A 14,688-nucleotide genomic window follows, 5' to 3' on the forward strand; every position below is an offset into this window, starting at 1 on the left:
TTCAATTAGTCATCCTTGAAAGGAACTGACACCTCCTCAAAGATGGAGTGCTGCCTTGGAAAGGGGTGCCCATGTTCCACAAATAGACACCAGCAGCTCTCATTCACAAGAAATATTTTTCACAGCCTTACAGACTATGAAGTTAAATATAGTTATACAGGAGATAAAACCCTTAAAAGCTACTCAAAAACTGTATATAAAAAAAATGTATGTATCTTTTCTGTATCACAAAGCCATTCCTCTCTGCAAGCTGACATGATAGTTTACTCTTCTAGCAAGATGCAAATTATTTCATTTAACGAGAAGAATATGATTTCTGCTCTTTAATTAACAAAACCATATGACAAGGTTACTGCACAGTGCAGGACTCCAGAACAAAAAAAGATCTCTAACTAAACACTACAAATTGCCAACAATTCACTTGAGCCTTGCGGTCGGTTTGCTCTCTCTTTTACCCACTTACAGCGGGAGGGGAAAGCAGCAGGTGGGAATAACTTCAGCACCCCTGACTCACCTAGCAGAGGGGGCAGCCAGTTGACATTGGCCTCGCAGTGGGAGTCCAGGAAGGTGATGACGTCCCCGATGGCCACCGAGGCCCCCAGCATGCGGGTGCGGATCAGCCCCTCTCTCCTCTTGGTGCGCAGGATGCGCACGCGCGGGAACTGCGCCATGTAATCCTCCAGCCGCTTCTTCAGGTGCTCTGGGGGAAAGCAGACATTGGCACGCTGCAAAAAACAATTCCTTAAAATCCTGCCCCAGATTTACCACAGGGAGATGGCTGTTGGAGGTGTGGACTCAACAGGTGACTGTGGTGGTGTTCACAAGGGTCTCAGGATGAGGGAAGAGATGAGAATCTTGACTCCATGTTTTCAAAAGGCTGATTTATTATTTTATGATATATATTATTAAAACTACACTAAAAGAATAGAAGCAAGGATTTCGTCAGAAGGCTGGCTAAGAATAGAAAAAGAATGATAACAAAATTGTGACTGACCAGACAGTCCGAGACAGCTGGACTGTGATTGGCCATTAATTAGAAACAACCACATGAGACCAATCAAAGATGCACCTGTTGCATTCCACAGCTCTGGGGAAAAGCAGACATTGCAACAAACAATTCCTTAAAATCCTGCCCTGGCTTCACCAGAGGGAGATGGCTTTTGGAAGTGTGGACTCAACAGGTAACTGTGGTGGTGTTCGCAGGGGTCTCAGGACGACGGAAGAGATGAGAATGTTGACTCCATGTTTTCAAAAAGCTGATTTATTATTTTTATGATACATATTATATTAAAACTATGTAGCCATGATATTTTCTGAAAAATCCTTTCCTTAGGATTTTTTCTCCTGAGAAGCTGAGAGGCCTCAGGAACAAAATGTAAACAATGGTTATCTGCTGCTGTGGAATGCAACAGGTGCATCTGTGATTGGTCTCGTGGTTGTTGCTAATTAATGGCCAACCACAAGCCTTTGTTATTCATTCTTTCTTTCTTTTGCTATTCTTACCTAGCCTTCTGCTGAAATCCTTTCTTCTATGCTTTTAGTGTAGTTTTAATATAACATATATCATAAAATAATAAATCAATACTTCTGAAACATAGAGTCAGATTCTTGTCTCTTCCCTCATCCTCAGACCCCGGTGAACACTGTCACAAAGCTAAAAGAATAGAAGAAAGGATTTCATCAGAAGGTTAGCAAGGAATAGAAAGGAATGACAACAAAATCTTGTGACTGACCAGACAGTCTGAGACAGTCGGACTGTGATTGGCCATTAATTAAAAACCACCACACGAGACCAATCAAAGATGCACCTGTTGCATTCCACAGCAGCAGAAAATTATTGTTTACATTTCGTTTCTGAGGTGCCTCAGCTTCCCAGGAGAAAAATCCTAGCAAAAGGATTTTTCATAAAGTATGTCTGTGACAGGTAACAAATGCAGTAACAGGAAAAAGGAAATAAAGCTTACTGCTTTTAAAGGTCGAAAAATAACTGCCTAAGCAAGACTTTTGCCTAAGCATCTTTTGAAGATGTTCCAAAACTTTAGAAGCAATTAAACACAGGAGGGGAAAAAAAAAGAGGAACAAAAAGTATAGGATGAGAAAGAAAGAAAGAAGCAGAGGAAAAGAAAAAGGAATAAAAAGACAGCTGAGCCAGGAGTCTTGGATACTTGTGGAAAACCACTGTAATTTAGAAAAGACACAGGGGAATTGGTTTTCAGAAGTAAACCACACTCAGAGCATTTAAGTTCTCTGTGGTTTCATCAAAACACACAACATAACAATCTACTCATGCATAAATAAAAACCAGGGAAAGCCTAGTCAGACACTCCTCGTGCAAGGCAGGCACAGCCACATTGTGTATGGGGATGGATTCCTCAAATGCCTGTCAGACATTTGCATTAAAATATGGAAATATTTACACAACTGAACATGGACTGGAGCCACATCTGAGTTAACACAGTGGCAGTCACCACGATTAACAAGAATTCAAACAGCAGAGCTGCAGAGAAAGATCACTAAGTGATCAAAACAATGGACAGCTTGTTCCAAAGTGGAGATAAAAAGTTTGGTCTGCATAACGAGCGAGGGGAACACAGCTGTCTTTACATCAAAGAGTGAAGCAGCAAAGAAAAACCTAAAAATAGGCTGAGCTGACGCTGGCCTCATCACTAATGGGTTGATCTTTCAGGCATCTGAAGTTTTGACAGCAAAGCCCATTCAGAGGGTGCCAGAGATTGTTCATTAATGCCCCACACCACCCACTGCAGTCAGCAACTGGTGTAGGAAAGAAGCCTCACCAGACAAAACTTCTTATCTTACATCTAAGCAAGCAACCCTTACAATCTCACACAACAAAACATGACTAGAGGCAATCACTGAAATACAAATAACCCTGTGAGGGCATTTGCCTTCTGTAGGAACACATCCTCTCCACTCTGTACAGCACATCTTCCTCAGCTTCCAAAGGAGGCATCAAAGGCAGGGGCTGGAAAGGGCAGCAGCAGGAAAGTGTCCCTGATCAGGGCACCAGGGAGGCTGGGCATTGCAACAGCTCACTGAAAAGAGCAAAGGAGCACAAATTTAACCTAGTTCTGAGCTCTCCCCCTGGTGCTGACCTGGCAGCTGTGAGAATGGTCAGGAGCCCTGTGCTAACACACACTCTGTGCCTGCTCTTTGAAGCAGCCATCATGTGCCTTCCTTCAAACACCACCCAAATACACCTCCCTGCTTTTGAGGTATTCCCAGCAAGCTCTCTGCCCTGTTCAAAGCTTTGTTTAACGTTCCCCAGGATTTTATTTCACAGATCCACTTTAGTGTTTTGCCTGACAAGTGTAATTGTCTCACAATATCTACATAGGTTTCCCTCTCAATAGAGCCCTTAGGACTTCTTGATGTCTAGTGTGCTTTTCCCTCATCCTTTTCAGGTCTCTTCTGAATAGATCCTCTCAAGCAACCAGAAATTTTGTCCACTCAATTACAGATTTTTCAAATAAGGGCCTTCCACAGAGACTAGACATATTATTAGTGCAGCTGCCTTCCTCCTGAGGCAGTGGGTAGACTTAAAACGAGAAGAGAAAAAAATAAAAAAGAAAAGCTACCAGTGTTTAACATCAGAGCTCATCCCTTGCCATTGTTAGTTTGTCACAAAAGATTGTTTCATCACAGAGAACAAACAATCCTCACTTCAAGCATAAATCAGCTAAGCCCAAACCAGGATGCAGACTTTACTTAATGTACCCAAGACAAGATAAACACCAGAGTGGCTGCTGGTGCTCGTTATAATAAAGGAGGGAACTGTCACACAGACACTCTCAGGCTGATTTCCCTAACAACAGCCAGAGATTGATAATAGCAGAAGACACTTGGAAGATCAGACTACACAATACTTACATTATTCAAGCCAAATCTATGAAGCACTGGAAAGTCTTAAAAAATCCACAGCTCCAAACCAATGGAAAATATAAAGAGCCTTTCTTCAGCTCTTTATTTTGATTAAAATGAGAAAAATGAGACTGTGCAAGATCCCAGAGGTTTGTCTACTACATGTGTGTTCATCATTTCCATTTCAGCATCACCTGCCTTTCTGAACTGTTCTGGTTTGTGGTGCAATCTCATCTGAGGTGACACCTGGGGCAGCTGCAGTGACTCCTCCAGGGACACAGGCACAGCATGCTCAGCCTGCTACCAAACACAAGGATGCCCTGGGATCTGGTCTGACACAGCCAGAAGGAGAACACAGAGTCACTGGACCTGGCCACATCAGCTGTGAGGATGATGATGGCTGCTCTGCTACATTGAGTGATGACAGGGTGATTTTAGACAGGTATCTATTGATACAAGCAGCTAAAAATGGAGATTTCCCCATTTTCATAGTGTAATCGGGAAAGGAAGGCATTGGAGCCATGGAGTTTTCTCAAGCAAGCACTCTGCAAAGAGAGAGCAGAAAGTCTAATCCCCTGACTTCTCACTGCATTCCCAAAAGCTGGGTTTGCTTCTTCAGCACTTCACTGCATTTCCATAGCAAGAAAATACCAAAGCATTCCATGCTTGCAGAGAGGAGCCTGCTGTTTGCTGCACTGCTGAAGCGCCTCACACATCAGGAATTCTATCCCTGATGGTTGGGAGAACAAGGAAAAGCTGCAGCTGCTCCAGCAGCACCTGTGAGCTCACCCTGCAGCAGGGACACCTGCTCAGGGCTGTCCTGCAGGGTGATGCTCAGGGAAGCTGCTCCTCCCAGCTGCTGCAGAAAAATCCATCTTTGCTCACTGCATTTTGTAAGATTAAGACTTCTCTATCATGCACTGCAAGTGGGCAGAGTTTATTGCATCTGCTTTGCCTGACTGAAGAGTCCCAGACATCTGAGCAGCCTCACAATACACAAAACTCAGTAAAATGTGGTTTTCTAAGGGATTTTTTTTTATTTCCTTACCCTTCCTGCCACACAGCCTGGCTTCTATGCATCCAGATAGAAAATAGTTACTTCATTCTATTTCAAATATTGTCCCAATTACGCCAAATTTTGCTTTTAAAAGAAAATTTAAAAAACCCAAACAAGTGCCGTTAACTGCTACAAAATTTAATGAAGCTTTAAAAAAAATATTATGGAATCTTGTCACACTGAGTAATTTTTATTACAAGGGCAATTTTCTTTAATGAAAGTTGTTAGGTGAACTGGACAGATTCCAATGGCTGTGCCTATGCTGGGCAAAGTAACACAGCCCAAAAATATAAATGAGAGTAAGATTACCTGCAGATTAAAAACTATTCTGGTAGTTTGTTAGCACACTTTGCAATAAATTTGATGCACAGTGTGTGCCAGTCAAGAACTGCTGCTTTCTTTACTTTGAGCTGTAAATAAAGCTGTATGAAGAAATCAGAGAAGCTTTAGAGGCAGCCTGCTTTACAGAAGCAGCCCTAAACTTCCCAAAAGAAGGTTTTTTTTTTCCCTAGGTCAAATTTCTCTGGTGCTCTTACTGTACTTCTTCCTACTGGCCTCATCCAAGCAGAGCTGCCCTCAGATCCCTCTAGTCATGGCAAGGACCTTCCAAGACTGGAATTCCTCATATCCAGTTGACTTTTCACTCCAACATTGTACTCTGCCACCTGAAGAGACACCTAAGAAATTGAAAAACAAGCATATGCAGAAGCTGGGGGAAGACAGAAGAGTCCGAGGAGTTGTTTTTGTTTTTTCTTTTTTTTTTTTTTTTTTTAATAGCTTATAGTCCCTGTAACAGCTCTGCAGTATTTAGCAGGGAAGGGAGTACCAATATTAGAAAAAAAAAAAAACAGCCATGACTGAAACTATTAAAGTGATTTATGTCCTGTGAAAGAACTATGAGCGAAACACTTCTGTCCTGCCAGTGCAACATTTCATGGTTCACACAATACCATCAGCTTTGGTTTCTGAATTTTACACTGTGGAGCACATCTGCAGCTCCAGTGCCTTTTCCAGATGTGTATCACCAACTCAATCCAGAACAACAGCACTGCAGAAAAAGGAAACATTCCCAGACACCTTCCCACATCACAGATGCCATGGATAGCACCAAAGGTCCCCCTGGCCCACAGGACCTGCTGAGGTGCTGTGCTTTAGTTTACACTCAGAATCTTGAGGCTGTGGAGATGGGAGAGACCTCTGAAAACCCAGGGAACCTCCCCCTCCCACTGCAGGGCACAGGAGGACAGGGCTGGAGGATCTGCAGAATCCCATTTTAGGCAGAAAAGGACCATTTCCCTTCTCTGCAGGTTATTCTGGCTGCTTTCCAACAGCAAAGCCTCAAGTGCCAGCATGCATCTGGCATTTGTTTACAAGTTACCCCAGCCTGCCATCCCCACCCTCCCACACACAGACATGCTTGTTGAAGATTACAAATGAATCCATTCATTTTTACTTGGCTACTTGGCCCCAACGTGCTGTTTAACAATTTAAGAACGAATTATACTTCTTCCTGAATCCATCATAATGTGCAAGCCAGGCCTCCCTGAAATAGAAGATTCTAAATCATTGGAATTAACTTCTCTCCCTGTTTTGGTGCAGATGAGTAATCCTTTGAAACAGCAAAATGTGCTGTTATCCAAACAGGCAGCACTTCCACTAGTTTTAATTTTCTTTCAATGTTTTCACGCTCTGATCACTGAAGTTGGTTGGGAGGATAATAAATTGATTTAACAAATTGTACTATGAGCACCAGTCTCAGTAATAGAAAACTGATTAGGCTGATCACAGCTTTCCAAGCTGAATCTTCTTACAAAGAGGAAAAGGCTTGAGAAAGGAGAGAATTAATATTTGTGGCTTCACTGATTACAGTTCTGGGGTGGACTCCAAAAGGGGAGGGGGTCCAGTTTCCAGTGCCTATTCTGCATCAGTGCTGGGTCTCAGCACAACTTTAAAAGGGGGTTTTTGAGGGGGAAGGGGTTTCTTTGCATGAGACAATAGCATGAGACAATAGAATGATAATACAGCATGATAATATAGCATGGTTTGGACTTTAACAAAGATGAAAAGGGTTTGCTGAAAACCTTACTGGTTTTGTTCTCTTTCTAAATGGTTTCAAACTAAGCTTCTGTTTCAGGCACAATAAAGTGCACAGAAGTGGAAGAATGGTGCCCAAGAAATCAGCCAGGTTGAGAGCTAGTGGGGAAAAGACCACCAGGTGTGAGCCTGGGCTGTGATAAACTCAGGCTCACAAATTTCTGCTGTCCAGCCATGCCATAAATTCACCCTTCAGTTTGCAAAGGGAACTTTCTCAGTGCTTCCTCCACCCTGCAGCAAACATCCCAACCCTGCTCAGGAATCCTTCAGGAGACATTAGCACTGAATGCAGACAAAAAGGTGTAATTTTAAAATGGGAAAATTCACACTTACTGATCAGTATATAAACACACCCAGACTCCAAGGAAAGTTTAGTAGGCTGCATTTCCAAGCAGGGAAATACACAGGGAGCAATCATCTCAGTGACAGCACAACCTCTCAATCTCTCAGGAAAGTTTAATTTGTAAAGGAGTCTGTTCCAACTGCTGCCTTCTGAGGGAATCCAGAAAAATCCATTTACTTATCTTTCCTTCATGCTGTAAAGGTTCAAAGCTCCTGTTCCTTGGGAGCAGTGCAGCCAACCTGTGGTGTGTGCATCACCTCTTAATTCCTGCACACTGACCTCCTGGCTAACCTACAGGATCAGTTTTTCCCCCTTTGCCAGAACCCATCTCTCCCAGGGGAAACACTCAAGTCATTCTCATTAGTTTACTCTTCTCCCTTCCCATTTCATTAAATATGTATCAAGATTAAAGCACCCACTTAGGTTTTTTCCTCTTCTGTTGACTACATTTCATCTAAAGAGGGTATTTTGTGACTCTCAGTGATTTCCTGTTGATTGCTTTTAACCTCAGAGCTGCTGTGCTGGCACACACTCACTGGAGAGATGCAGGTTTTGGCCTACACAGCCTCTGTAGCTCCAAAACAGGGGAGAATTCCTTGCAGTACACTTAATATTCAGCTCAAGTTTGGTGTAGCCATGGTGACTGGCAAGGAAGGGCATTACTGTCCCAAATTCCTGCCTTCACCCAAGCAATCTCTGCACTCATCTTAAGGCCACACCAGTAGCTTTGTCTGCCCAGTTGTTTAACCAAAAGAATGCCTGCACTCTCAAAATCTTTAACTGCCTTGAACCTACACCATCAACTCCTTTTTGGGCACTGGAGAGACAAGGAGGGGTGCAAAAGCACCTCAGAATTTTGTTCCAAAGCCTTTTCTGTGCCCAGGGAGTGTGTCAGGACACAGCCACTGCTGCCAGTGATGTTCTGCACGGGGTATCATGACAGGAGCCTAAAGCCCATGACCAACAGCAAGGCAAAACTTGCCATCATCTCAAGAGATGCAGGCAGATGAAGTGTTAAAGACAGTTCTTACTGAAACATTTTGGAACATATCAGAGTTGCAAGATTAAAGCCTTAAAAGTCATTGAGTTTTGCTGGGGAAAAAAGGAAAAGAAAAGAAGATGCCAAAACAAACCAGTCCTCAGAGGGTTGGCTTTGTACATGAATGGTGCTGAGAGAGGCAAGGAACTTCTTGGCCTCAAAGTATTTGCTCTCTGCAAATCATCAGAAAAGGAAATATTCCAGAAAGAGCACAAGGATTGACAGAGAAGTCTGCTTCAGACTTTTGTCTTGTTAGAGAACAGTCCATTAGAGATGTAACTCACTTGCAAGTGGCTTTGATTTGGTAGGAATGCACCCTTTGGGTCCCACAGGCTCTGATCTCCAGTGTCTAAGTGAGGAAGAACAACTATGAAGACTAAAATTAATAGCAGAGAACTACAGAGTTTCTGCTCTGGGGTTGCAGCCAACTTGGAGTATTGGAAAACTCACTGACAACCCTTCAGTCCTACAATGATGCTTGAACATTAATAACCATGAATGACAAAGCAGAAGGAGGTTTGTCCTGTAGTCTGTGTGTCAGAGAACAGAAAACAATGCATTTGGCAAATGACAAAATCTGCAATACAGTTGCAGGGAGAACACACTCAAGTGACTTGCAGTAACAAACTCTGCCACGCCAGAAGTATAATTTACAAACTCACATTTTACTCTTCTTCTCGGCCTCTTCACCATCAGTTCCCAACACTCTGGTTTACTTTACTCACAAGAAATGCAGCTATCACAGTAAGTCAGTGACATCTGCTAGAGAGGTCAATAAATCCATTAAATCCTGAAGCACAAACCCAGGCCTGTTCCAGCTGCACTGATACCAAAACTAAGCCATCTTGTGGGCAACACCATTCTCAAGTAACACATTAATTTTATCTGGATGACAGAGGACAGGGCAAGGCTCATAGCTGAAGGTCCCTGCTTTTAAATCTGGAGCTTTGGCTTCCCCTGCCCAGCAGAGTTAAATTGCTGTGTTCCATCAGTGCATCCCTGATGTGGGGAACAGGCAGCAGTGCTCCTCAGGAACTGATGCTACACTGACAGAATTGTGGGCCATTTCTTTACCAAGAAAATATAACTGAAATTATAAACTAGAAAAGGACTGTGGTTTGGTTTATTCACTTTTATTTTTCAGTTGAAGCAGCATTTAGCTTCCAATTTTGAAGAAGCTTAATGCTTTTTGAAGAGTGAAGAAGTTTCCACCTTTATCAGAGTCCCTGTGTGAAACAGCTGCTTTGTCAATACCACCCCAAATGCAGGTTTAAACAGCAGAAACTATGATTACCAGTAATAGATATCATATATGGGCAGAGGGTGTTTGAATCACATTTCTAATTAACTTCTATAGAGAAGCAGCTGTAAAGCATTAAAATGCTGATTTGCACTGCAGCTGGCAGATATCTAGATTTTTGACTCCTAGCAGATGAGGACATATACTTCAAGGTGAGGAGAATGAAATTAAAGCTGTTTTCCTGCAAAGCTCCTCTAACAGAAGCTACATGTGTAGGGTTTTTAGTAGCAAGCAATGCACTGAGATTTACTTAATGAGCTGTAATGGAAACTCTGCTCCTCAATTATTTATTTTTTTTTAAACTTTAGACTGCCAGACATCCTTCACTACACAATAATTAGCTGAGAGAGAGGTCACAGTACACTCGACCTTATAAAGCCACCTCATTTCCTTTCTAGAAGAATCTTTCAGCCACAGCAGCTGATCTTACAGAAATAAACACAAGATGATGAAAAGTAAACTGGTTAATTTAGGCTGTCACAAACAAAGCTGCAGTAAACAACTACAATAGGCCCTCACACTTCTTAAAACACCAGAGAATAAACTTTTAATGGTCCCCAGGCATTGCCTAATGAACAGTGCAGGTTTTAGACATCCCTTTATGAAGGGAATACACGAGTACAGACATTAAACACACATTAAAAATGGATACTCAAAGGAGGGAAAACATAAAATTGAATTTTACCCACATCTCACTCTGATCCAAAGCAGACTTTGTCACTGTTATCTGAAGTATCCCACACTCACGAGACACTGCCAGAAATGGAGAAGAACAAATTACTCTGTTCTTATAAACAAAAATGGGACGTTTGCACCAGCTTTTATTTTATTGCTCCCTCGGTGCTCACTACGGAAAAGAATGCTGGTGAGTTCACAAATTCACTCCTGGTGAGTTCACAAATTCACTCCTACACTCACATCCCTGCTCTGCTCCCTGGCAGTCACGCTGCAGCTTGGGGCAGAAATTGCACATCTCTGCACCCAAGAAGAACCAACCTTCTCCCACTCACCCAAAGGGAGATCTGTCTGTCTGTTCCTTCAAAGACATTTTTCATGAGTCTAAACAGATCTGCAATGAATTCTAACAAGGAAAAAAAAAAATCCTCTTTATTCTGTGACTTAATTTATAAAAATAATCTTTCTTTCAGTTGTTTGGGAAAATATTTACCACAACTTTTATGAGATCTTGAAAGCAACACTTAAAGGTTGTGGAAAAGCACAGTTGGCCCAAAAGAGCTTGGCTTTTTCTTCTTTTCTTCATACTTTCTGGTAAGAAGCTTTAAGATGAAAATATTGATAATTCAGCAAGAAAGGCTGTCATCACTTTGTCCTAAGCACAGTCACTCCATACTGAGATGTACTAACCAGATGCACTTCAGTGCATTTAAGAGAAAAAAAAAAATACTTTTACAGTGCATGTGCCTGAAGATGAAAAGATAATCTCTTTAGCTGCATAAATCTGTTACTGTTCCATTTAAAGATCAAAAAGAATTCAAGTATTAAACCTTTTTGTATTTCAGATACTCAGAACATGATTTCTTTCAATTAAGGCCTGGCAGATGTGGTTAATGGAACAGAGCTGTATTTGTTATATACCTGCTGCTGCACCAAATGACACATTAATCACCCCTGGCCTTCTCCCTCACTGCACTCCTCAGTGACTTCTGCCCTCCAGACCAAATTATGCTGCTCATGGTTCAGCCAAGTTCCCTCACTCACATTTGCTTTTCCATTCAGATTATCCCATACCTCCAGAATTACCTGTACTGCAATATAAAGAGAGGTTTAAAATGTCACAGGGATTTATCTGTCAAGGGAAAAAAGAAGGATTTGGTTGTGTCTCCCCTCTGATAGGGAATGAATTAAAATAAAAATTTAAATGATTGAACGTATAAATAGAATAGACTCCTAAAAAAAGTTTTCACAAATTAAGGTGAGGTAACAGAGTAGTCTTGCAAGATGAAGCTGAAATCCAAAATCTCCATAATGACCACCCAGGGGAAAATGAGTTCCCATACACATTCCTCAGAACAAAATTGTCTCCTTGAAATCCACTGCAGACAAGGATGCATTTACAGAGCCATTCCCTAAACCAGGCTGTGTTTGATGTAAAGACCTGAGGGTTCACTTTGCAAATGTCATTTTCACCTTGGGTCAAACACACTCAAACACTTGGGCCCAAAGCTTTGCTGCCTCCCATTGCCAGGTGCAGATTCTGCCTGGCTGCTCTGAGAGGGATGCTCAGATTTCCATCTTGCCAAGGTACAGACATGCAACACCCTGGGCACAGGGCCCAGCTGGGTTAACACTTCCAGAACAATCCTGATGTTTGGAGACTGCAGTATTTTCAGTGCTGCCACATCCAGCTTGATTATTGTACCAACAAAGTGCTTTGCATGTAACTCATGCTTTGGAGATGACTGATGCTGCAGTTCTCCTCTTCAACAAGGGACAACATTTGTTCTAAAACACTGTCATTTATACCAAAGTAATCTTAAAAACAAGTAAGAACAGGCTGTCACTCAATATGCAAATAAATGAATGCTGAAACGTGAGTTTTATGGGAAATCCAAGCACTTTGCCACAATCACTGATTTCTGTCAAGCTCAGCCATAAAATAAGATAAACCCTGTGTGGTGTGTAGCCTTTCCTCTGAGCACACAGCCAGCCCCAAGTACACCACAAGATGTTTCTTTTAATGACATTCAGCAATTAAGTCACAGCCTCCTGCACACAGTAAGCTTCAAATGTCTTGAATAATTTTTAAATTTCCATTGCGGCAAAGGGTGAAAAGGTAAAAATCCTACCGTGCCTGACATTAGGGGAAAGGCTGAAAAATCCATTATATCAGTTTGCTCCAGAAGCACATAAATGCAAACAATTAGTTTGTTTTAGAGGTATTCTTTTGCAGGTGTTTCCTAGATAAGTTACAGGAGCTCTGCAGAAAAGGACCTGGGAGTCCTTGGGCACAAACTGAAGCACAGGAAGTGCTGGTTAAGCATAAGGTATTCTTTAATTACTTTTTTTTTAACTAGGTCACTGCCAGAGTGACTGAACAGCAGAACAGGTTCCCCAGGGACATCAGGGAGTCTCAATCCTTGGGGATTTTCAAAATTTGAGTGAATAATAAGATCTGGAGAAACCTTCTGTAGCTGAGCAGAGGGGCTGAGTTAGATGATCTCCAGATTTCCTTTCCAAACTCAGCTATTTGTGATTCTGCACCTGTTCCAGTCCCACCTGCACCTGTAAGAGACCTCACCTCCAAAACAGGAGTTTGCATTCTGCCTTTCAGCAGGAGTGTTTGAAGTTCCACTGCTGTGCTGGGCTACCAAATAGGTGTAAAGCAAAGAACATTGTGACAAGCATCCTGCAAAGGGATGTGCCATCCCTGCTCCCCCAGCTCAGGGCTGGTCATTTATTACTGACACAGAGGACAGCTTTACATCTGTTCATGCAGACACAGACACAGCTTTTCCAGCAGAGGTGTCCACAAGCTACAGGAATGAGGTGGAGACCAACAATTCATTTAGTACAAGACAGACACTAGAGCTGAACAGCTCCATTTCTCAGCACAGCAATTCTGCTGCAGGCCCAGGGGTGAAGCAGAGCCTGAAGAACCATGAACTGCCTGCCTGTGACTTGTGGCCAGCTATCAATAACAAAATGCCATCAGAGCTGATAGTAAAACCTGCAGCGTTACAAACTGACCTGCAATTCCACTTCAGCTCTCCTCCTCCCATTTCTATCACACAATAGAACCAAATTCCCACTCAGCAGCATGGTAATTAGATATTCAAAAAGCAAACAAATTTCACATGACAGTCCCCAGGAGAAAACTGATATACATGGAAAAAACATTTTAGTTTACTTAGGGCCATTCTGGTAACAACAGGCTTGGGGGGATGTAATTAGTATCCTGCAAGCCAGCATATGAAAAGGTTTAATTTAACCTATCAGACTGAAAGAATAGCTATAGAAATTAAAAGTGAAGCCACAAATCCACAAAGGACTGCCACAGCTAGGAGTTTTTATAATCAGGAATTCTAGTGTGGTAATTCACATGTGTTGCATTCAGAATTCTGCTTATCCAGAAGGGAAGGCATTATTTTGGACCACCCTGCAAGAGCTGAGGTTCATCAAACCTTGGAGGTCAGCCTGTGGCTCTCTGGCAGTTCTCTGTTCCATGCAGGAAGAAGCAGCCAGTGCTGGCCAGGTTAATTCTTATTTTCCAACAACAGTTTGCTGAATTGGTGTCTCCCTCTTCAATATACTGAACTATTATACTATATATTCAACTATTTTCTTCTGCACAGAAAATCCCAACAAGTGTTCTGAACTGGGGAGAAAGTTCTTACATCAATCTCAATCAAGTTTGTGGGGAAAAAAAAGCATGATAGCAGTCCTAATGCAATGCTACATTGACAGCAGAGATTACCAGTAGAGAAGGTAAAAACCAGCCCTGCAATATTCACTCTGCTGTGACCAATGGCACATGATGGAAAGCAGCTTCTTTTAAATCAACCCAACCTACCAAAAACCCCAGAGAGGAAGATTTGAGTGTCAGAAGGAGCTGCTGGAGGTGACAACAATTGCAGCTCAAGGCAAAGGGATGGAGCCACCACACCCATGGACAGGCAGCCTTTCCCACATACTCTGCCTGACACAGAATCCTGCACACAATTTGGGTGAGGCAAAGCTCTAGGCTTTTTTTAGATTTGGACCATGTGCATTATACTGCAGGCATACAAAAAACCCCACACCATTCCAGACAGCAAGTTGTTCCAGCACATTTTGACTTTCCAAGTACAAAGCAAAGGAAACATTTAAAAAACATGTCTTGTAAAGCTTTTGCTGCTCCCTGTTAAGATTTGCTGTCATCGGGACAGCATTTTTTGGATGAAAAATGTTTATTGCTAAAGGTCACAGAGTTGTCTCTTTCAAACAAATTAAGAAATAAATGGCTGCTGACACTTCCA

The 14,688-nt window shown here is 42.2% G+C and overlaps 1 protein-coding gene across 1 annotated transcript in view; it reads right to left on the reverse strand.

Moving 5' to 3' along the window:
• GALNT10 (polypeptide N-acetylgalactosaminyltransferase 10) overlaps positions 1-14,688 on the reverse strand; it is a 78,432-nt gene that overhangs the window by 18,554 nt on the left and 45,190 nt on the right. Inside the window, exon 5 of the mRNA XM_074552202.1 lies at positions 515-700. Coding sequence (XP_074408303.1) covers positions 515-700 — 186 coding nt within the window. The remainder of the gene's footprint in view (positions 1-514; positions 701-14,688) is intronic.

This window comes from Zonotrichia albicollis, chromosome 15 (assembly GCF_047830755.1).
Source record: "Zonotrichia albicollis isolate bZonAlb1 chromosome 15, bZonAlb1.hap1, whole genome shotgun sequence".
NCBI classification, from domain to species: domain Eukaryota; kingdom Metazoa; phylum Chordata; class Aves; order Passeriformes; family Passerellidae; genus Zonotrichia; species Zonotrichia albicollis.